Consider the following 23,751-nt stretch of genomic DNA (forward strand, 5'->3'; position numbering starts at 1 on the left):
AAAATTTGGGAAAATGGGCTGAGAAGTGGCAACTGAAGTGTAACATTTACAAATGCAAAGTACTGCATGTGGGTAGAAGTAACCCCAGAGGAACGTACCAACTGTGTGGTACTACTTAGGGTGGTAGAAAATGAAAAAGATTTGGTAGTAATTGTGCAGTCAGATATGAAGTTTCCTTAAAAATTCAGACAGGCTGCAAGAGCAGGTCATGGGGTTTTGTCAGTGATATACAGGAATTTTGCTAGCAGGGAAAGGGAGGTGATCGTCTCTCTGTATAAGGCAATGGTCAGGTCATGCCTTAGTACTGCGTACAGGTCTGGAGGCCTCATTTTAGGAAGGATGTAGATTTACTTGAGCGTATACAGAGAAGGGCAACAAGATTGGTGAGGGGAATGAAGGGGGATCCTCTTACCAAGAGAAGCTTAAGTACTGCAAATTGTAGTGGCTGGAGACTAGGCACCTGCGAGGTGATCTGATTGAGGTGTATAAGGCATTGAATGGGTTGAGCATGCTGAATTCTGATTTGGCCGACTGGGCAACCCAAAGGTCGTGGGTTCGAATCCCGCCTCGGGCTTGGATCAGAGTAGTGCAAAAACTTTGGGAGGTGCATATGGCCACAGAAGCCGATGCTCCAACGACTAACAAAAAAAAAAAAAAATTTTTTTTTGATGGGATTCTTCCAGTTGTTCAGATTACGAATCTAAGAGGACATAAATTCAAATTGAGGAAAGACAGCTGTAGAAGAGATGTGTGGAAATTTGCCTTTAGCCAGTGGGTGGTTAATTGCTGGAACAAACTTCCATCTGTTGTTGTTGTGGAAGTTGATAGGTTAAATAAATTTAAGGAGGAACTGGACAAACATTTAGAGGGAATGGTTTGTGAATTTTTTTTTTTTTTTTTTTTTTTTGGCTGATGCTACATAAGCTCATAAGCTTGCTTTCTTGCATCACATGCCACGATTACTATTACTATATCAAGCATAGGGTTTTGGGGGAAGGGAACGAGTGAACTGGAGACACTCACGAAGAACCTTTTTTCATCTTCAGTAAGCAGTTAATGTGTTTCCCTTGGAATGCTTGATCCCATTTTTTTTTTTTTTTTTGCTTCGGATATGATGGGTTAGCAATGGAGTCCAGACTATAACCATTTGAAGGGAACATTTAACCAAAGGGGGAATATTACCCAAGAAGATATCTGTCACCTTTTTGACTCCATGATGTATAAAACCTTGTATCACTGTCAGAAGGGAACAATATTTCATTCTGATGAGTACTGATTTCTGAATTAAATACTGATATTTTGCTCTGTTTTAATATTCCTTGCTTTGTCCTTATCAGAGCTGGGATGAGGCTGTAGCAATCAAGAAACTCACCTGTGGTGTATGCTGGAATAGGTGCAAGGGTTAAAGGTTTATTGGTTTGTTTATATGGTATAATGACTGGGGGATTTTCTTTTGAACAGCTGTATTGGGCACGAAAGGCAACTTCAGAATAGTTCAAGAATACCTTGTCCTCACCTGGCTTTTACTTATTTACATACAGAAGACCAGAGAAATCAATATGCATTGTTTAGGATAGGAAAATTTTTAGGAAATTTAGGGTATAATAATAAAAATTATCACCAAATCTGATATTAAAATTGGAAATTCCCAGATGTAGATTTGAGCTTTGGAGTCAGATATTATATAAATTAATTTGTTTAAATTTCTACAATATTTTGTAAATTTAATTCTTAACTTTTCTGAATTATTTTTTGCTGCTAAGTTAAGTTCTTTCTGGTAATTTTGGTAGCTTAATTTTAACATCAATAGCAGATAAAATTTTTGTAATTTCTGTAATATTTGTAAATTTAAATTTTGTAACCTTTCCTAAGTTCAGATATTATGTAAATAATGGTTGTTACAAAATCCACTTTTATTACATTGTCCAAGGACATTATGACTCAGATTGAAATGGCTGTGGGCATTTCTAATGCGAATCACAAGTTTGTTGCTTGTATAGCCCATGGAATGTATTCTAAGGTCGGTCTAGTAGACAAAAACCAAGCTCAACTGATGATTCTTTTCTTTGCACCCAATCTCAAATTAAATACACCGATCTCAAATTAAAACTTGATGCATTTACTGGAAGTTGAGTCACTGAAGAAACGGATACTTGCCCTAGAAACACATGCAACTGGGAGCTCATCAGATAATCAATATCTTGTGATCTTCTCAGTGATGCACCCCAATTAGGTCCCAGTACAGAATAGTCAAGTGCATACTGCTTGGCGCCTCCATAGCCAGGTGGGCAGGAGCACACACTCCTTGATTAGACCAAGGTTCGAGCCCGTGACCACCAAATACAGAGGATGCGGAAAGGTCAGGGAATGACCACCGCATATCCCCGGATCAATATGGCCTTAGTTTCTAATGCTCCAAAAAACAAAACAAGCATACTGCTCTTGTTTGAGTTGATTTAGTTTTAATGGGAGACTATTTTCAGGGAAACTGGTAACAATTTTGCAATATAGGTAGTTGAACTAAAACCAGGGTGTGTTTGCTGGGAGCAACAATTGATATTACTAACAGATAGTTAGATTTTAAAAGTGGAGATTAATATTAAACAAACATGGCTAGTGATTTGTTGGATATATATAGATCAATGCTGAAAACATGCAATGAGTTAGGTTGCAATGTGTATGTGTCTGCAGTTCTGCTCAGACATGATTAACAGGGATTATCTGCTGAAATCCTTGTGGATTAACTCAAGATGAGGGACTCTGCAAGGCTTTTGGGGAAAATTTTTTTATCAGCATGGTCCGAATAAGTAGAAGAAACCTGTTTTGTAGAGACAGGATTCATTTGAACAGAGCTAGTGCAAGGGTCCTCAATGATACTGGATCATTGAGGATATCTTAAGGTATCTTCAGTGATATTGCATTTATTGATAGTTTAGGGAGGGGAGATTAGACATGTATTTATCTGATGAGGTGAGTCAAATGCTTGCATATCCCAAGAATTTTTGTTTGTTGCTGCAACAGCTGATGTTGGTTGGATGTTCTGAGAATGACAATGTTTGAAATGAGTGAAAGGTAAAGCTAGGAAAACAAGCCTAAATAACTTCAAGGAGTTTGTTGGTATACTAAACTATAGGAAAATTCTTAGTCTTAACTGTCTACAGTAATATGAGGAGTGTTATCAATAAAATGGGCAAATTCAAACTCCTTAGGACAGCTAATGCCGACGTAATAGGGCTAATAGAAATGTTGTGCCACTGGGAAATTGGGGGATGACAACGAGGTCAACTATGTATATATCCATTGTATAATGCATTCAGGAAAGATAGGGAGGATAGAAGGAGTGATGGGGGTCATGCTTCTTATCAAAAGCAGCCTGAGCACAAAAAAAAAGCTTTTGCTCAGAAGTTACATCTGCTACTATAGAATCTGTGGTGTGAGTTAGAAGCAAAGGTATATCGAGAGTGGGAGTAATCTACAGACCAGAGGATTGTAAAGAGTATGACAAGCGTGTCTACATGCAAATGGAACGGGCAACCTCACCATGGGGAACAAACTTCAAATAAACTAGATTATTATTATTTGTACCAGCATGTTAGAGAAAATACCAGGTGTAAGAATATTCGTGACCTCATCATTACTCATGAATCAGATGACATCATAGGGCTTACAGAACAAGAACCGTTATCAGTAGTAACCACCAGCTGTTAATTGGAAGATGAAGAAAGATTACTGTTGTTATTATAAAAACTTTTTATGGGATTTTTTCTGCCCTGTGATGGGTACCAGTACCAAGTGCATGAGGTGGTTGGTTGTGTCCAGTTACTATTATTATTAGTGTTGGTTGCAGAACTCTCTTACTATCCTACAGGTGTTTAGGATTATGGCTTTCTGGAGTTCCATGTAAGTGTTCTCGGAGGCCAGTTGCTGCTAGATTCTTATGGTGGTTATTTGGCACTGCCAGTAGTAGACATGGTGATCGGGATGGTCATTGCTTGTTCCCTATGCCACATTTCTCTGATTTCCTGTCTTAGGTCTATATACTTCCTGATCTTTTCCTCGTAAGTTTTCTGGACATTACTGGTGTTGGGCACTGCTATGTTGATCAAGTAGGTAGCCATTTCCTTCTTGTTAAAGATGGTTATGTCTGGTCTGTTGTGCTGGATTGTTATTATGACATGGTCCCACCATAGTCTAAGTAGGGGATTTCTAGTATGCCCCTAGGCTTGTACTTGTAACATGTTTAACTTTCTTTGACCAGCTTGGATTTTTGTGCTAGCTTATGATATATTATATTCACAACCTGGTCTTCTCTGTGAGTGTACTCTGTCTGTCTGGCTGATCACCCTGCATCCTTTAAATGATGTGCTGGATTTCTGGGGCCAGGCAACATCATTAACATGCATCATCTGATACTCCATGGTCCTTGGAAATGCATTTCCTATAGTTCCTGGCCTTGGATGGCAACGATGAATCCTTCGGTCTTAGGAAAGAGTCTTCCATTCACCAGCAAAGCGTTAAAGTCATCTTATCTATGTAGTCTTGATGGGGTCATTGTAGTGTGTGTGTGTGTGTGTGTGTGTGTGTGTGGTGTCCTTGATGAGGTTGAGTGTTGTGTACTGTTTGTCTATCTTTCTTATGGCTTGGTAGATTGGTGCTCTGTTTTCCTGGAAGTAATACAGCAGGTTCTAAATCACCTCTTGTTCAATGAGGTCAGTCAATCTCCTCCCTCCTTCTTTATGGGCTATGGTCAGTCTCTTGATGGCCAACTTTAGTTGGTGTTGGCGATTATTTGTCCTCATCATCTTGGGTGATCTCATAATCTGCTCCAGCTCAGTGTTGTTCCACTCTCTGATCCAAATGAGTATGTTAATACTGGGACTGGGACTGCATAAGTGTTTATGGCTGTGACCATGTTCCTGCCATTCAGCTTTGATTTTAACAGGCTTGTCAATCTCTGATGGTATATCTCAGTCAGGCGGGCCCTGATCTCCTTGTGTTCTAACTGGCGGGCGTATGTCATTCCCAGATTCTCTCTCTCTCTCTCTGTGTGTCATGGCTTCAGTCTCATCACCAGTCTTCAGCTGGTAGCCCCCCCCCCCCCAATGTCCTTAATGCAATCCATGGGCCTTTCATTTGTCTGAGCCAAATTGCATCCCATTGTCAGTGCTGAACTGTTCGGTGATCTGGAGTAGCTGTTGGAGTTGATTCTCATTTGTGGCATAGAGTTTGATGTCATCTGTGTACATCAGGTTAAAGAGGACATATGGGTTCTTCCTCTTTTTAGACACAATGGTAGTGTGCGTAGGGCATCTCCCTGGAAGATCTTCATCGGATGGGTATCATTCTGGTTATGATGTTCTCGACCTGGATGGTGGTCCTTCATTTCACCATGATTGCTACATTTACTGCAAGGCCTTCAATCGAAGGCCTTGCAGTAAATGTAGGCCATGTACAGGTTGCACTGCTTCTTGTAGGCTTGCTTCGTAACTTCGGTATCAATGGTCATTTGCTCCCTTGCATCCTTTGCTCATCTGCTTATATCCCTTCTGCTGCTCGGCCATGATGTTCTGGCTCTCCAAGTGGTCTGATATCTTCTTTCTTGTGCAGGTGGTCAGCCTCTTTCGCCAGGTTTCTTTAATGTGATTTTATGATTCCATGAGTAATTAATTCTGAAATTGTGTAATTGTGACTCATCTGGTTGAATTGCTCTGCTAGGTGCTTTTGTGTGTGTGCGCAAGTGAATTCTTGTACCAGTAGTTGTGGATGTTATCTATTCTTGGGATTTGCCAGTTGTGGGAGTTGTACTTCTTGCTGAGTGCGAGGAGGTTCTGCTTCAGTGTGTCTAAGTATTCTTCTATTCTCTAATTTTTAGTGTCATGTTTGCTGTGAATGTTGTCTTTCTTAAGGGTGCTCCTCACTTTTCCAATCACCTTCCTATTCCTATTATCCCATTGGTACTGGGTCAATTGACCTATCTTGAATCTTAGTTCTGTCTTCTGTTGAAACCTTCTTTCCCAAGCTGGCAGTTCCTTGTTTTTTTCATTTTATCTGCTGCTGGTATTTTGTTTCTCTTCCATTTATCCTAGAATAATTGGAAGAGAAACATAGAGAAGAGATGTTCATAGGGAACTCCCTCAAATTCAAAGATGCTCCCATAATAATGGCTAAGGGTTTGCATACCTCCTTTGCTGCACTCTGTAATTGGATTCAACAGTTCTTCTTCCACTTTACTCTCAGTTTTCACAAAATCAATTAGTTCCATGTTAAATTCTGATGAATTTTAGTAATTTCCCTAAATAAAGAGCTCTTGCATGAATGTGGAAGAAAAATACTATTCAGTTTGGTTGCAGCCTGGGCAGGATCATCAACAATTAAACCATCATCAAGGTGACCAATGTGATTCACCCCTTCCTTCTAATGTTAATTTAATAAAGAAGTCTATGATGCACTCTTTTCCAGAGACTTTTTATCCTAATCTGCCTTAGCAGGCCTAACCGCCTTTGTGACTTGATTACAGACTAGTTTATGATCAGAATTTATATGCATCCCTTTTTTTTTTTTCCCTTCTCAGTCACAAGCTTGCATTAGTTCATCTGAAATCCATTTAGGTCTACTCCTGGAATGGCATTGCATAATTGGTGTGAAAAGCTTAGTAGCTTCTATGATCACCTTCCTGAATGCTTCCCATCTGCTGCTGGCACCATCATCAGGTGATCCCACTGTATAGAATTTAAAAACTATCTAGGATGCCTTTACCCTTGACAGTGGTTAATCTTTAAGTAAGTCCCACACTAGCACACTCTGATCACTACCACCTAGAGGGTTTTTACCTGCAGGTTCTTAATGCATGAAGAGTCACTGCTGATAATCAGATCGAGTGTATTGCTTCCCCTTGTTGCTTCTCTAACTTGCTGCTACAGAAAACAGTCATCAAACAAATCCACAAAAGTCTTGCTAATGTGTTTGTTTGTCCAACCCACAAATTCCAGTTAATATCTGGAAGGTTAAAATCCTCTATTTTATTTCTTTGTATAATTATTAGCTGTACTCATCACTGTCATTAGGCCCGAAAAACACACTCCTACTTTCGATGTTGTTTTCCTAGTGCTTACGCCACACCAAACTGACTCAGCATTGCACTGGCCATCCATGTTGACTTGTATGCACTGTCTTACATTTGATACGCTGCTTAATTAAGAGTATAACCCTCCACCTGCCCTGTCCTTCCTGTATACATTGTACTCCCCATATCAAATTCAGAATCATTAATGTCTGAGTAACACCATGTTTCTGCTATTCCTATAATATCTACTTTGGATGACTTAATCTGAACTACAAATGCATCAATTTTTTTTTTTTTTTTTTTTATGTAAACCCCAAACACGAGAGGTATTAGAACCTATAGTACTTGGTACCATGCTTGGGTTGGAGGTTGAGAAGACGAAAGAAGATATTTGTTGACATTGGACTTGAACTTCTTTAGACTGTAATTTTCAGGAAATACGTATGAAGGAAGGTTGTTCCAGAAAATAGCAGTTGAATGAATAAACGAGGAAGATGAAAAGTTGGTTCTGTGAGTTTGAAGTTGGACAGTAAATGGATGTTGGCTGGTGGCGGCATGTGTTCAGACTGTTTTGAAAGAGAGAGCGGGCATTATAGAAGCCAATTCAGAAGAACAGCGCCCATGGAAATATCTGTAGAAGAGGCATGCAGCAGAAACAGTACGTCTATGAGACAGCGAGTGGAGAGATGAATTATTAATTAACCTAACTGCCCTCTTCTGAACGGAATCAAGAAGCCTGAGAGAGGTTTTGGGGGCACCACCCCCAGATGCGGGAACAATATTCCATGGCAGGGCGAATTTGCAATTTGTACAGAGTGAACAGATGTTTGGAAGAAAAGTAATGCTGAGAGCGAAAGAGAAAACCAAGTTTTTTAGATGCAGAGGAAGCAGTATTTGTAACGTGCTTGTGCCAAGAGAATGAACGAGGGAAGGAACGAACTATATTGGGAATCAGACTGTTAGATAAGAAGAGAAATGCATGGATTAGGCAGCAAACTCAAGTAAAGGACATTCTTATCAAAACTAAAGAACTAAAATGGTCTTGGGCAGGACACAGCTCTAATGATGACAGATGGACTAAGAAAATAACAGAATGGTACCCAAGAGGAGCTAAGAGAAAACCTGGAAGACAACAATGGAGATGAACAGATGAAATTCATGGGTAGTAAATGAATGGCCATTGCACAAAACAGAAGGAACTGGAAAGTTGCTGGATAGTCCTTCATCTAGCAGTGGATTGAAATTGGCTGATGATGATGATGATGTGCCAAGAGAGAGATTAGAAGTCAGGGTAATCCCCAAAAGAGATATATCATTTTGCCTAGAAATCGGAGTGTCACCAAAGATAAGCTTAGGAGCAGAAGAATCCTTTTTGCAAGATATAAGACAAGACTGAGTTTTAGAAGGATTGAAATCAACTAAGTTTATTTTCCCCACTGAAGAACTGGTAGTGGATATTCGAGAATTTGAAGCTGATTGAGCAGGGCAAGGTTTCTCAAAAAGGAAAGTGGAATGCGATGTGCTATCATCGGCAAAACTATGGATAGGATTTCCAGTCAATGGAAGAAGGTCATTAATATACAAGAGGAAAAGAGTGGGGGAAAGAACAACCTTGGGGGACACCAGCATTAGTGGAGAAGTTAGAAGACGGAGATCCATCTACCATCACCCTCGGTGAGCGATCAGAGAGAAAACTGGATAACCAATTACAAAAAAACAGTTGGCAAACCATAAGATGGAAGCTTGTTTAGAAGACCTTTATGCCAAACATGATCAAAAGCCTTAGAGATGTCAAGAGCAACTGCTTTTGTTTCACCGAACCTTTCCATTGAATTAGTCCATAAATGGGTAACATAAGCAAGAATATCACCAGTGGAACAACACTGACGGAATCCATACTGGCGATCATTGATCAGACAGAAGGTTTCTAGGTAGTTTAAGAGTTGGCAGTTAATTGATTTCCCCATTACTTTAGAAAGAGTAGAAGTAATTGCAATGGGACGATAATTGGATGGGATGGATTTGTCACTCTTTTTTAGGAACTGGCTGGATATGAGCAAATTTCGAAGCAGAAGAAAAAACACCTTTGGAATAAGAAAGTGAAAAAAGGCAGGAAAGAACAGGAGTAAGTTAAGAAGCACAGGTTTTGAGAACAAGTGGAGAAATACCATCGGGACCTGGAGCTTTCTTAGCATCAAGGTTCGTCAAAATCCTTCTGACATCCTTTTGACGGAAGACCACAGGATGCATTGAATGGAGCCCATTGGGAATGGTGGGAGCAGTTTTACCAAGATCATTAATACCTGAGTTGGAAGTAAAATGGGATGCTAGCAGGTCAGCTTTATCCTTGGGCTGAAGTACAAATTTGTAGTATAGTAGTAGTACTGGCATGTGATGCAAGAAAGCAAGTGTATGAGCTTATGCAGCACCAGACAAAAAAAAAAAAAAAAAAAACACACCATTCCCTCCAAATGCCTGTCCAGTTCCTCCTTATTTTTATTTAACTTATCAACTTCCACAGTGAAAGATTGAAGTTTGTTCCAGCAATTAATCACCCGCTGGCTAAAGGCAAATTTCCACACATCTATTCTACATCTGTCTTTTCTTAATTTGAATTTATGCCCCCTTAGATTCGTAATCTGAACAAGTGGAAGAATCCCTTCAGAATTCAGCGTGCTCAACCCCATTCCAGGTCTTATACACCTCAATCAGATCACCGCGCAGGTGCCTAGTCTCCAGTCACTGCAATTTGCAGAACTTAAGCCTCTCTTGGTAAGAGGATTCCTTCATTCCCCTCACCAATCTTGTTTCCCTTCTCTCTACACGCTCAAGCAAATCTACATCCTTACTAAAATGAGGCCTCCAGACCTGTACGCAGTACTCAAGGCATGGCCTGACCATTGCCTTATACAGAGGGACAGTCACTTCCTTTTCCCTGCTAGCAAAAGTGACAACAGATCCATCTGGTTTGGACAGAGGTGTGAGCAGAGATGGGAAAAAGTTGCGGCCAATAGATTTGGTAGGAGACCAGAATGCTTGGGTACCATTAGGGCAAGAAGGAAGTTTTCTACTCTTAGCCTGTTCAAAATCTAGTTTGAACTGATTAATAACTGCTTTACAATTGTTGCAAGCTTTGGTGTAGGCAGAAAATGAAACCGACAAATTAGAAACAAGCCAATTACGATATGCAACATTCTTCTCTTGAACAGCCTTAGCGCATTTATTGAAAAACCAAGACTTAGATAAAGGACAAGATTTTAAAGTGGAGTGTGGGAATAAAGGATTCCATTCCTGCAAAAATAATTTCATTGACACGATCCGAGCAAACGTTGACATCAGAAGTTTTGAAACAGTAATCCGACCAAGGAAAAGAAGAAAAGAAATCTCACAGGTCATCCCAATTTGCATTCTTGTAATGCCAGACAATACGAGGTTGGGAATAGGCATGAGATAAAGGCTCGATTGGAAAAGAGACAATCACCACGTTGTGATCTGAGGTACCTAAAGGACCTCTCACTTCGACCGTGTACTTAGAAGGGTTGTTTGTGAGAAAAAGTGTTGGTGTGTGGTTAGGATTGTCTGGTTTTCTTGTAGGTAAATGAACAATCTGTGCAAGGTCATTAGTAATTGCAAAAGCCTAGGCATCTCAACCAGCTGGGTCGGTGTGACTAGGAAACGGAAACCAGCTGGAGTTGTGAACATTAAAATCACCAAGGAAAATTACCTCACTGTTAAAGTTGGACTGGAGAAAGTCAAGTTGCAAAGAGAGGAAGTCAAAAAGCTCCAAGTGATTAGTGGAGTTGGGAGAACGGTCGAGACAACAGATGAATTTGATACAATGAGGTAGGGAGATTTTAAGCCAGAGAAGTTCGAAAAGAGGAGATTCCAAATTAACAAGTCTCTGACAGAGAATATCGGAATGGAAATATGCACAATTACCACATTTGAGGCGAAAGGAATCATACAGTGAATAATTTGGGCAACCGAGATGAGCAGTATTTGAATCAACCGATAACTGAGATTCTGTCAGAAAAAGTACATGGGGTTTCACAGACTGCAAGTGGAAATGGACATCGTTGAGATTAGAACTGAGACCACATATATTTGTGAAATGAATTAGGAAGCGTTTGGGAGGTTTAGATCTTTTCACAGATAAGCTTACTCTATTAGTTTGACAATTATGGTGTATTCAATAGTAAGAAAAAGTGGGAGGGACATGCTGTATGAAGTAATGAAATTTTTGGATATGGCATACACATGGTAAGAATATACCCAGATCCTTGACATAACGTGGCCTCGACAATGTGCCCCGTATACGCACTACTCGGACTCCTTGCAGTCACTATCTGGGCAGAGTAGAGGTAGCAAGATTATACACATGCTTCTTGATTAGACCGGGGTTCGAGCCCGTCACCACCAAATACGGAGTATGCGGAAAGGTCAAGGAATGACCACCGCATATCCCGGAGCAATATGGCCTTAGTTGCTAATGCTCCTAAAAACCAAATAACAAAACAAAAACAGCAAGATTATACACTAGTACATTGGTAACTCTCTAGGAGGCTTCCGCCTCCTAGAGAGTTACCAATAGGTTCGGTCCAGTGTACTAACTAGCGACCTGCTTGCGAACACCGTTTTAGAGCTGTACCCTCGAAATGTAAGGAAGATTGGATCTCGCTCAAGAGTCATCAATCATACTGCATGATGGAAGAGATGGGAAGAGTTGACCGGAACTTAGCTGTGGAGATTAAACATGGGTTCCACCACTTCAAGCCTCCAATAAGTAAAGTGGTGGTATTGCACCAGTTGATGAGATTCAACTATCACCTAGTACTTCCTGGAAACACAGAGGGGTGGCATTCCTCCATGTGGTGTGGGTGCCAACCTCGACCCCTGCTTACGTTGGTTCACACCTGGGTGGTCACCCACCGTGTGCTTGTGCATGGAGGTTATAACCAGGATTACTAACAGTCCCACCATCATGAAGGTGCAAGCAGAGGATTTGGCTGTCACAGACCGTCCGGACCTTGCTGAAATTGGTTCCACTTGACTTGTGTCACCCGAATATTAGTTCCATCAACGTTTTAGACTCCCAGGTAGCAAGTTTCAGTGGAAGCAATGCAAGAATCCCTATCACCTCAGCTTGTCGCTGTTGTTACTCTGCATATTAGTCTGTGTATCCCTCCAAGCTAGCAGTTTTCCAAACCGTCTAACACTGCCTCTAGATCAACAGCAAATATTCTTGCATCCCTTCTGTTTAAGTGTATCCCATACCTGTAAAAACAGTTTCTCTCTTCCTAACAAGCACAGACTACGCTGAGAAAAATTGTACCACACGAGTAAGCACGGTTTCCCTAGGGATGAATTGATTGAGAAGGTTCTCAACGTGTACTCCTTCCTGTCATACTTTGGCAGGATTGGAAACACTTTCAAATTTAATTCTAACTTGCGACTTTTTCCCAACATTTCCCTGTACTTGTTAATTAACTCCTCAGATTTCCTACTCTTAATAACATTAGTGCCCATGTGAACATGAATATTGCAGATTAGAAGAAGGTTGGCAGTGTTGTTAATGACAGTATGCTGCTACAGCAGGATCTAGAAAAATTGGGCAGATGGGCTAAGAGGTGGCAACTAAGAAGTCTAACATTGACATCTGCAAAGTACTGTATGTGAGTAGCAGTAACCCTGGAGTAACGTATCAACTGTATGGTACTACACTTGTGGCAGTGGAGAATGAAAATACCTGGGGGTAATTGTGCAGTCAAGGTCTTATACAATGATATACAAGAATTTTGCTAGGAGGGATAAGGAGGTGATTATGCCTTTGTATAAGGCAGTGGTCAGGCCACACCTCGAGTTCTGCATATAGGTCTGGAGGCCTCATTTTAGGAAGGATGTAGAGCTGCTGGAATGAGTACAAAGAAGCGCAGCAAGATTTGTGAGGGCAACAAAGGGTGCCCTTACCAAGAAAGGCTTAGAGTGAAAATGCCTACTCTTCCTTTTTTGTGGAGCAGTTCCATTTACCCTATTACATGTCCAAATTGCGGGATGTGTTATGCTGGTGAGACTACCAGGAGGTTAAAGATCATGTCTCATAGCATGAGGTGGCTGTCCGCACCACTAAGAACCTTTCAGCCTACCAGTCTAGTTTATCTAGATCTTGTTGAAGTAGAATACTCTTTTGTTAGCTGCCCTGCCCATCTTTCTGTCAATGGTGGCATTGCAGTCCAGCTCAGGGCTCACTTGTATGACCCTTGCTGTATGACATGGAATGCATTGCCCAAGTCTGAAACAGCCCTAACCATCAGACTTCCTCCATTAAACTTCATGGTTGAGATGTTATGCTTGGCAGGCAATTTCCATATCCAGAAGCATGCATGAGAACAAAACATGGAGCAAAATTTATCACTTCATAGCACCTTCTACCACTGTTCTAGACTCCATGAATGTCTGGAATGACACCATTCTAAACACATTTTGATATTGACTTTGATTTTGACTGTGATATTGGGTTTATTGAAGCATGCTCATCTGGAGCTCTGTAGACAAATAACATGTCTATGAGTTCCTGATGATCCTTGTAAATCTGTTTCAGAGTTTCGAGGCCGACTGGGCTAGCCGAGTGGATAAAGTACCTGCCCGGCAACCCAAAGGTCGCGGGTTCGATTCCCGCCTCAGGCTTGGATCAAAGTACTGCAAAAACCTTGGGAGGTGCAATATGGCCACAGAAGCCGATGCGCCAAAAACTACCAAATCAAATTCAGAGTTTCATAACGTTATTCTGTTTACAATGTATTCATCATTGTTCATGAACAAATGATTTGCACCACTGTTGTTGTTTATTATCTCTTGCCATGTGGAAATTTGTAAAGCAAAAAGAAAATTGATGCTTTGTTGTGTAATAAATTTCATTTAAAAAAAGATATGAATAAATTATATTAAATTTTATCTTGTGTTTACAAGATACTTTCTGTAGCTTAATAATTACTAAATATAAATTTCTCCTGACACCCGTTTCTTGTTTTTTAAGTATAAAACATGCTAAAAATGAAGTGTCCACAATAGTTGATGTTGCAAACACATCATAGTATTACCAAATTTGTTAATTTTCTTTATATTGAGACAAAAAAAAATACCTAAATTTGGCCATTAGTTTCTTTTCTTTGTATCAGAAGATCAGCCTGAATTTTTATCTTGCTTGCCAGGTACAACAACGAGACATTCCTGGTATTGATGCTGCATATCTGGCTATGGATACAGAAGAAGGTGTTGAAGTGGTTTGGAATGAAGTTAAATTTTCGGAAAGAAAAGATTTTAAATCTCAAGAGGTAGATATAAAATTTATATATCTTAATATATATGTGATTTATTTTTTCATATTCAATAATTATTTTGTATGGTTAATTTTGCTGCTTGTTGTATATACAGTAAGCACCGGTTATAGTGATCACTGGTTATTAGAATCAGCCGCTCAATAGAATCGTGCGCCTCCGTAGCCAGGTGGGCAGGAGCAGCAGTGCATAGCACACGCTTCTTGATTAAACCGGGTTAGATTAGACCTCTTGATTAGACATGCCCACCAAATACGGAGGATGCGGAAAGGTCAGGAAATGACCACCGCATCTCCCTGAGCAATATGGCCTTAGTTGCTAATGCTCCTAAAAAAAAACCAAATAAACAATAAATAAACAATAACCATAAAACAATAAAAACAATTTACAGTTTCCAGTTTATTGAGCTTTTCTGTTAGTGCAGTAAATGGGTAGTAAACTCGATCTTATTCATTTGCAATAATACCAATAGCTGGAATTCTGGGTGTTCATGTTATTATGGTGAAATGTGTTTCCCCTTCACTGAAATCTTCTCTTCATTTCTATATCTAAACCTCGTCTCACTTGTGTGTGTTGTGTTAGTTCCAATTTGTGTGCGCCATGTGCTTTGTTATTAATTGACACTCATCTTTTTTACTGTTTTAAATTTTACTACAAAAAAAAATGTCAGTGAACAGAAAGAGAGTGAATTTGCGTGTAAAAGATAAGTTATGAATTATAGAAACGTGCAATAAATTAAACTTGGGCAATGTGTCTCAAAGGGAAGCGGCAGTAAAATTAGGAGTGCCTCAGTCATCTTTATCAAAATTGTTAAAATCACGTCACACATTAAACACTAATGTGATTAGTGAAATGAGAAAAAGGAAGTGTGAAGGGAAATGCCAAACAGTAGATGAAGCTCTGTTTGTTTGGTTCTAACAGGCTAGCTCATTTAATGTGCTAATGAATTGTACATTCTTCTTCAAAATGCTAATGATTTTGCTGAAAAACTACACGAAGAGTTTAAGCCGATGGACGGAGGGCTGACAAGATGGAAGGAGAAGCATGATATTGTTTACAAAAAAACTTCATGGAGAAAAACAGGATTCCGATTGTTCTGTAGCTGACACCTGGTTGAAAACCTCTTGGCAAACTGTGTTAAGCACTTATAATTCTGAAGACATTTTTAATACAGATGAAATGGGGTTGTACTACAGGGCTACCCCAGACCAATGCATGATTTTTAAAAATTCCTCTGCATCTGCAGGAAAGAAGATCAAGGACAGGATTACAGTTCTTTTAACATGCAACATGATGGGAACAATGAAGATGAAGCCGTTAGTTATAAGCAAGAGTAAATCCCCTAGATGTTTTAATGGAGTAAAACAGCTGCCTGTTGAACCCGCCAATAATGCCAATGCTTGGATGACAGCTTCTTTATCTGAAGATTATCTTCGTAAATGGGATTCGAAATTGGATAAGAAAAACAAAAAAAATTGCATTGGTTTTGGACACCCATCCAGCTCATCCAAAGTTGACTTTCAAAAACATTGAATTAGTTTTTCTACCTTCAGATACCACATCACTGATTCAACCTCTCAACCATGGATTAATAAAAACCTTTAAGATCTTTTATAGATCAGATATGAGGCAAAGAATCATCCAGTTTATAGATGGTTTGGGAATATCATCCGATATCGCAAAGCAGATAACTGTTCTAGATGCACTTCATATGACAATGAGTGCCTGGAATGAAGTATCTGAGACTGCATTAGCAACTGTTTCAAAAAATGTGGATTAATTATTCGTGATGGGCAACTAAGTCACAATGCTGATCATGTTAAAAAGCCTGAAGACATAGGTGAACAGGAGTTTAATGATTGGGTGGACATAGATGGTGATCTACAAGTTACTACAGCTTTAACAGATGAAGAAATTGCCCAGTCTGTTACTGATAATTTTGCCGAGGAGGAAAATGAAGATGAACCTGAACAAATTTCAGTTACAAAACGGCAAACTCATGAAGCTATAGCCGTCCTGAGAGAGCTTTGGAAGAAACTGGTACAAGTGATCACGAATATAGACTTATACAAATTGAAATATAGACTTTGTAGTATTAAAATTACAGTTGCTCAGAGCGAAACGGATAAAAAATATAGATTGTAACAGGTTTAATAATGGGAATATACATATATTAGTTTAATAATAGGAATATGTATATTCCCATTATTAAACCTGTTACAATCTATATTTTTGTATCCATTTCACTCTGAGCAACTGTAATTTTAATTCTATATTTTTGTATCCATTTCACTCTGAGCAACTGTAATTTTAGTAGAATGAATCCGGAGCGCAAAACTAATTCAAAAACATTGAATTAGTTTTTCTACCTTCAGATACCACATCACTGATTCAACCTCTCAACCATGGATTAATAAAAACCTTTAAGATCTTTTATAGATCAGATATGAGGCAAAGAATCATCCAGTTTATAGATGGTTTGGGAATATCATCCGATATCGCAAAGCAGATAACTGTTCTAGATGCACTTCATATGACAATGAGTGCCTGGAATGAAGTATCTGAGACTGCATTAGCAACTGTTTCAAAAAATGTGGATTAATTATTCGTGATGGGCAACTAAGTCACAATGCTGATCATGTTAAAAAGCCTGAAGACATAGGTGAACAGGAGTTTAATGATTGGGTGGACATAGATGGTGATCTACAAGTTACTACAGCTTTAACAGATGAAGAAATTGCCCAGTCTGTTACTGATAATTTTGCCGAGGAGGAAAATGAAGATGAACCTGAACAAATTTCAGTTACAAAACGGCAAACTCATGAAGCTATAGCCGTCCTGAGAGAGCTTTGGAAGAAACTGGTACAAGTGATCACGAATATAGACTTATACAAATTGAAATATAGACTTTGTAGTATTAAAATTACAGTTGCTCAGAGCGAAACGGATAAAAAATATAGATTGTAACAGGTTTAATAATGGGAATATACATATATTAGTTTAATAATAGGAATATGTATATTCCCATTATTAAACCTGTTACAATCTATATTTTTGTATCCATTTCACTCTGAGCAACTGTAATTTTAATTCTATATTTTTGTATCCATTTCACTCTGAGCAACTGTAATTTTAGTAGAATGAATCCGGAGCGCAAAACTAATTCAAAAACATTGAATTAGTTTTTCTACCTTCAGATACCACATCACTGATTCAACCTCTCAACCATGGATTAATAAAAACCTTTAAGATCTTTTATAGATCAGATATGAGGCAAAGAATCATCCAGTTTATAGATGGTTTGGGAATATCATCCGATATCGCAAAGCAGATAACTGTTCTAGATGCACTTCATATGACAATGAGTGCCTGGAATGAAGTATCTGAGACTGCATTAGCAACTGTTTCAAAAAATGTGGATTAATTATTCGTAATGGGCAACTAAGTCACAATGCTGATCATGTTAAAAAGCCTGAAGACATAGGTGAACAGGAGTTTAATGATTGGGTGGACATAGATGGTGATCTACAAGTTACTACAGCTTTAACAGATGAAGAAATTGCCCAGTCTGTTACTGATAATTTTGCCGAGGAGGAAAATGAAGATGAACCTGAACAAATTTCAGTTACAAAACGGCAAACTCATGAAGCTATAGCCGTCCTGAGAGAGCTTTGGAAGAAACTGGTACAAGTGATCACGAATATAGACTTATACAAATTGAAATATAGACTTTGTAGTATTAAAATTACAGTTGCTCAGAGCGAAACGGATAAAAAATATAGATTGTAACAGGTTTAATAATGGGAATATACATATATTAGTTTAATAATAGGAATATGTATATTCCCATTATTAAACCTGTTACAATCTATATTTTTGTATCCATTTCACTCTGAGCAACTGTAATTTTAATTCTATATTTTTGTATCCATTTCACTCTGAGCAACTGTAATTTTAGTAGAATGAATCCGGAGCGCAAAACTAATTCAAAAACATTGAATTAGTTTTTCTACCTTCAGATACCACATCACTGATTCAACCTCTCAACCATGGATTAATAAAAACCTTTAAGATCTTTTATAGATCAGATATGAGGCAAAGAATCATCCAGTTTATAGATGGTTTGGGAATATCATCCGATATCGCAAAGCAGATAACTGTTCTAGATGCACTTCATATGACAATGAGTGCCTGGAATGAAGTATCTGAGACTGCATTAGCAACTGTTTCAAAAAATGTGGATTAATTATTCGTGATGGGCAACTAAGTCACAATGCTGATCATGTTAAAAAGCCTGAAGACATAGGTGAACAGGAGTTTAATGATTGGGTGGACATAGATGGTGATCTACAAGTTACTACAGCTTTAACAGATGAAGAAATTGCCCAGTCTGTTACTGATAATTTTGCCGAGGAGGAAAATGAAGATGAACCTGAACAAATTTCAGTTACAAAACGGCAAACTCATGAAGCTATAGCCGTCCTGAGAGAGCTTTGGAAGAAACTGGTACAAGTGATCACGAATATAGACTTATACAAATTGAAATATAGACTTTGTAGTATTAAAATTACAGTTGCTCAGAGCGAAACGGATAAAAAATATAGATTGTAACAGGTTTAATAATGGGAATATACATATATTAGTTTAATAATAGGAATATGTATATTCCCATTATTAAACCTGTTACAATCTATATTTTTGTATCCATTTCACTCTGAGCAACTGTAATTTTAATTCTATATTTTTGTATCCATTTCACTCTGAGCAACTGTAATTTTAGTAGAATGAATCCGGAGCGCATAGGCCTCTTTAATCATGGACTTTGTAGTGATAATTTAAAGCAATCTAAAATAAGTGACTATTTTAAATTATAATCATATTACAAAGTGTTGTGTTTAATTAATATGTATATTAATTAAGCTATGTACGTAAGTATAAATTTATTTTTATTTTGTTCAGAACGTAAAAATCGGAATATTCTTCCAATTTTTATGTATCTTTATTTTTGTAGCCTCTGGATAATATTTGTTGATTTTCGCATATTAGAATCTCCATTTATTAGAATCAAAATTCAATTTGCAAACATGATCACTATAACCGGCGTTTACTGTATTTAGCCATTTATAAACAAAATATATGAAGGGAAAATAAAAAAGGCATATATATATATGTAATAGTTTTATCTCAATATTTGTAAATGTTTTACATATATGGAAGTATAGTGGATCCATGTATCCAGCTTTTTACAATGCAGATGTTCAGTTTTATGGTCATTAACATGACACTTTTCCAACTGCAGTCGTGTGACTTACCAGTCAACATTGAAGGGCTAAAACTATATACACAAAAACTATACTTTAGTAGCCATATTGGAAGCGGGAACTATTTGATCCTCAGAATTTAAAGTTTATAGCAGAAGCATTTTTGAATATTCTTTTCGGACAAATAGATTTTCCAAATCTATTTGTCCGAAAACCAGAGTAATATTATTTTATTTTTATTATTTATTTTATTTTAATTAGTTCATTTCAGTTTGGTGCAAAAAAAAATTTTTCTTCTAGTAATGCTATTGAATGATGAATTGGTTCTACAAATATAATTAGATAATAGGTTAAATTTAAATAAACTTATGACCTCTTGAAATTCTGAGTAGTAGTCTTGACACCAAGGGTATCAAGACTACTACTCAGGATTTTTAAGAGGTACACGCTAAAGGTTATAATGATTTGTACACCAATATCAAGCCATGATGATGAAGAGATTGAAGAAATGTACACTGAAATTGAATCTTCTAGATGAGCAGAAAACCCACTACACTATCCTTATGGGCGACTTCAATGCTAAGGTTTGAAAGAGACAAAACAGTGCAGAAAGAGGAACTATAGGAAATTTTGGAATTGGTAAAAGAAATGAAAGATGTGCAATTTGCAGAATCTCGAGGAATGTCAGTAATGAACACTTTTTTCAAGAAAAGGGTGAACAGAATGTGAACCTGGAAAAGCCCAAATGGATTAACAACTAATGAAATCGACTTCATCCTCACTAATAGAAGATACATCAAGTATGCATCTTACCATTCTGTGATCACTTCCAACATTGACTTTGTTCAGGATGGTAACATCATTCATGATGAACCGAAGATGACAAATGAAGAGTAAGATAAACACTGTCAGAGAAAATTGAGTATACTGAGTTATGCAAAGCCATTAGAAAGAGACCTAGAGAGGACATAAGAAGATTTAACACAAGAAAGGTAGAACAAGCATTAAAGGAAAACAAAGGACTTAAATCAGCAGCCGTGAGCAGTAATACAGAAAGACAAATGATACTGAAACTGAAAAATAGCAATGGTGCACTTATAAATGAAAGCAGAGAAGGCATAATTCAAATAGCAGAAGACTACTATAGAGAATTGTACAAGGAGCAAGGGAATGATGCCAGCATTTGGGAAGATGGATCACAAATTAGTAACACATACGACATACCCGATATCCTTCCTGATGAGGTAGAACCTGCGTTGAAGAAAATGAAGAATCAAGAAAATGAAGAATCAGAAAGCCTGGGGGAAGATGAAGTTACTGTAGAGTTGTTAAAATTGGGAGGAAAAGACATGACACAAAAACTGGCAAGGCTCTTCACAAAGTGTATTAGAAAAGGTGTGACGCCTAAGCAGTGGAATAATGCAATCATAGTTTTGCTGCATAAGAAAGGAGATAAATCAGAAATTGGAAATTATAGACCAATTAGCTTGTTATCCCACATCAACAAGTTGTTCACAAGGCTCATTACTAACAGATTAGAAAGAATATTTTATGTGAATCAACCGAAAGAGCAAGCTGGCTTTAGGACAACTATGGAACACCTTCATGTAATATCACAGCTAATGGAGAAAGCAAATGAATATAAAACATCATTATGCCTGGCATTTGTGGATTATGAAAAAGCATTTGACTCCATACAGCATAAGGCAATGTTTCGGGCACTGGAAAGAACAAGGCAAAGATACCCCATATATTATGATTTTGAAGAAAATATATGAGAATGCTACCTCCTTTATTAGACTAGACAAAGATAGTAGCAAATTTAAAATTGAGAAAGGAGTTCGACAAGGAGACAATATCTCCGAAGTTGTTTACTGCTACCCTTGAGGAAACTTTCAGAAGATTAGACTGGTCGCAGAAAGGAGTCAATGTGAATGGAGAGTACCTAAACCATTTACGATTTACAGATGACATTGTGGTCATAAGCCACAATCCCAAAGAATTAGAGGAAAATCTTAATCAGTTATGCACAGTTAGTAAGGATTTTGGACTAAAGATGAATATGGCTAAAACAAAAGTAATGATGAACAAGTATGCCGCAGAAAGGGAAATAATGATTGAAGGAGCAGTAATTGAAAAGGTGGAGTCATATACTTATCTGGGACAAGTTATTAGCTGTAATAATGATAAATGGCTGGAAGTCAAGAGAAGAATAAATTTTGGATGGATAGCATTCAGGAAATATAGTCACATACTGAAGAGCAATATCCCAGTTTGTCTGAAACATAAAATAATGAACCAATGTATACTCCCCACCATGACTTATGGAAGTGAAACTTGGGCACTCACCAAAAAAATGGAAGAGAAGCTGAGAACTACACAACTACAAATGGAACGAATTATATTGGAAATTAGATTGTTAGATAAGAAAAGAAACATGTAGATTAGGCAGAACATTCTTATCAAAACTGAAGAACTAAAATGGTCTTGGGCAGGACACACAGCTGGAAGACAATGATGGAGATGGACAGATGAAATTCAAGAGTTTGGGATGGCCATTGCACAAAACAGAAGGAACTGGAAAGTTGCTGGAGAGGGCTTCATCCTGCAGTGGATTGAAAATGGCTGATGATGATGATTATGACTTCAAAAAACTTTGTTACTCGCTTGCTATATATGAATTCTGTTTGGAGCTAGTAGACTGACTGGCATAAGGAAACACACTTGGGTCTTAGAAACTCACAATAGATGGTCAGCTGGCTGTCAGACCAAGTCCAAAATTTACTAGATTTATTGGCTAAGGTAAAGAAAGAAAGCCAACACCAAAACCACAGCAAACTACAGGAAACTTACTGGACAAACTGGTTTGCCACTACCGCAGTTTCTTCCTGCATTCTCAGTAAATAGACGGTGCATGTATCAGTAGCTGCAGTAGAAGGCGAGAATAATATATTGATTGACACATGGGCCTGACAGATGTACTGATTGGTGCATGAACACAACAGATGACAACATCATACTGTTAAGTGATTGATTTATTTTATGATACTTATATATAAAGAATCTTTCTTTTCCTATTATTTCCTAACTTAAAATTTAAGTTCAGGTTAGAAAATCCCAGGGCGAGCGCACGACACACCCAGGGTCGTGAGCTGGATATCATCATTCTTCTCTTTCTTGGTGATTCCTTTCTACTTCTGATTCTTGTTCTCGTTCTCTCTCTCTCAAATGTACAAAGAAATCAGTAACATAGTTTTTTTTAATAGCGAAAACACCCATGAACTCCAATAATCTGCTTTTAATAATGAGAAAAACATAATAAAAATGAACAGAACATCACTTTTTCAGAAATAAATCCGTGCTCATGCACCATTCAGTACATCATCTGTCATGCTTACGTGTCAATCAGTATATTGTTTTCAACTTCTATTACCGCTACCGATAACGCAGCATCTGTTTACCGAGAATGCAAGGGGAAACCAGTTTGTCAGGTAAGTGTCCCATAGTTTGCCGTGGTTCTCGTGTTGTCTTTCCTTTACTTTAGCCGATTTATTATAAAGTCATATAGTGTCTGCTGTGAGTGTTTTAAATATTTGAAGTTGTCACACTTCATTAGATAATATCAGTAAAAAACTCACCTTGACAGTACAACTTACTTCCTTTTTTGTTTAATTTGTTTGTTTACCATATGTATAAAACACTTATGATAAATTTTCGAATGTTGTGCCCCTGATCTATTATAATTTTGTTAAATGCTTAATTTATTATGAATACCTAACATGTGTATTCATGTCGTAACCTAATCTCTGTAATAAAATGTTATCTAAAATAAATTGGCTCTGCGCCTCGATTTTAGTTCCTTCCGAAAATCAAGAAAATGGATAAATTTAACACCAAAATAGGTTTGGATTAACCTCTCCACTATAGTAGAAAGAATTTATGTAGGCAGGTTGAGGCCATTCACTATTCCATAACTAAGAAAATAATCGCACAAGGCATAGGCCAGTGATACTTCACAATATTTTATTTGTAGTAAACTACCAAGTACTATAATGGATGGCATTGAGTTACCTTCACAACGAGTTACCACGTA

At 37.9% G+C, this 23,751-nt stretch overlaps 1 protein-coding gene across 2 annotated transcripts in view; it reads left to right on the plus strand.

Annotated features, from left to right (window-relative positions):
- Madm (MLF1-adaptor molecule) overlaps positions 1-23,751 on the plus strand; it is a 144,006-nt gene that overhangs the window by 52,319 nt on the left and 67,936 nt on the right. For both annotated transcript variants that reach the window (XM_090372093.1, XM_090372092.1), the window contains one exon: positions 14,272-14,394. In XM_090372093.1, coding sequence (XP_090228219.1) covers positions 14,272-14,394 — 123 coding nt within the window. The remainder of the gene's footprint in view (positions 1-14,271; positions 14,395-23,751) is intronic.

The sequence above is a fragment of the Mastigoproctus giganteus genome, chromosome 4 (assembly GCF_048544385.1).
Source record: "Mastigoproctus giganteus isolate SK-2022 chromosome 4, ASM4854438v1, whole genome shotgun sequence".
Classification (NCBI taxonomy): domain Eukaryota; kingdom Metazoa; phylum Arthropoda; class Arachnida; order Uropygi; family Thelyphonidae; genus Mastigoproctus; species Mastigoproctus giganteus.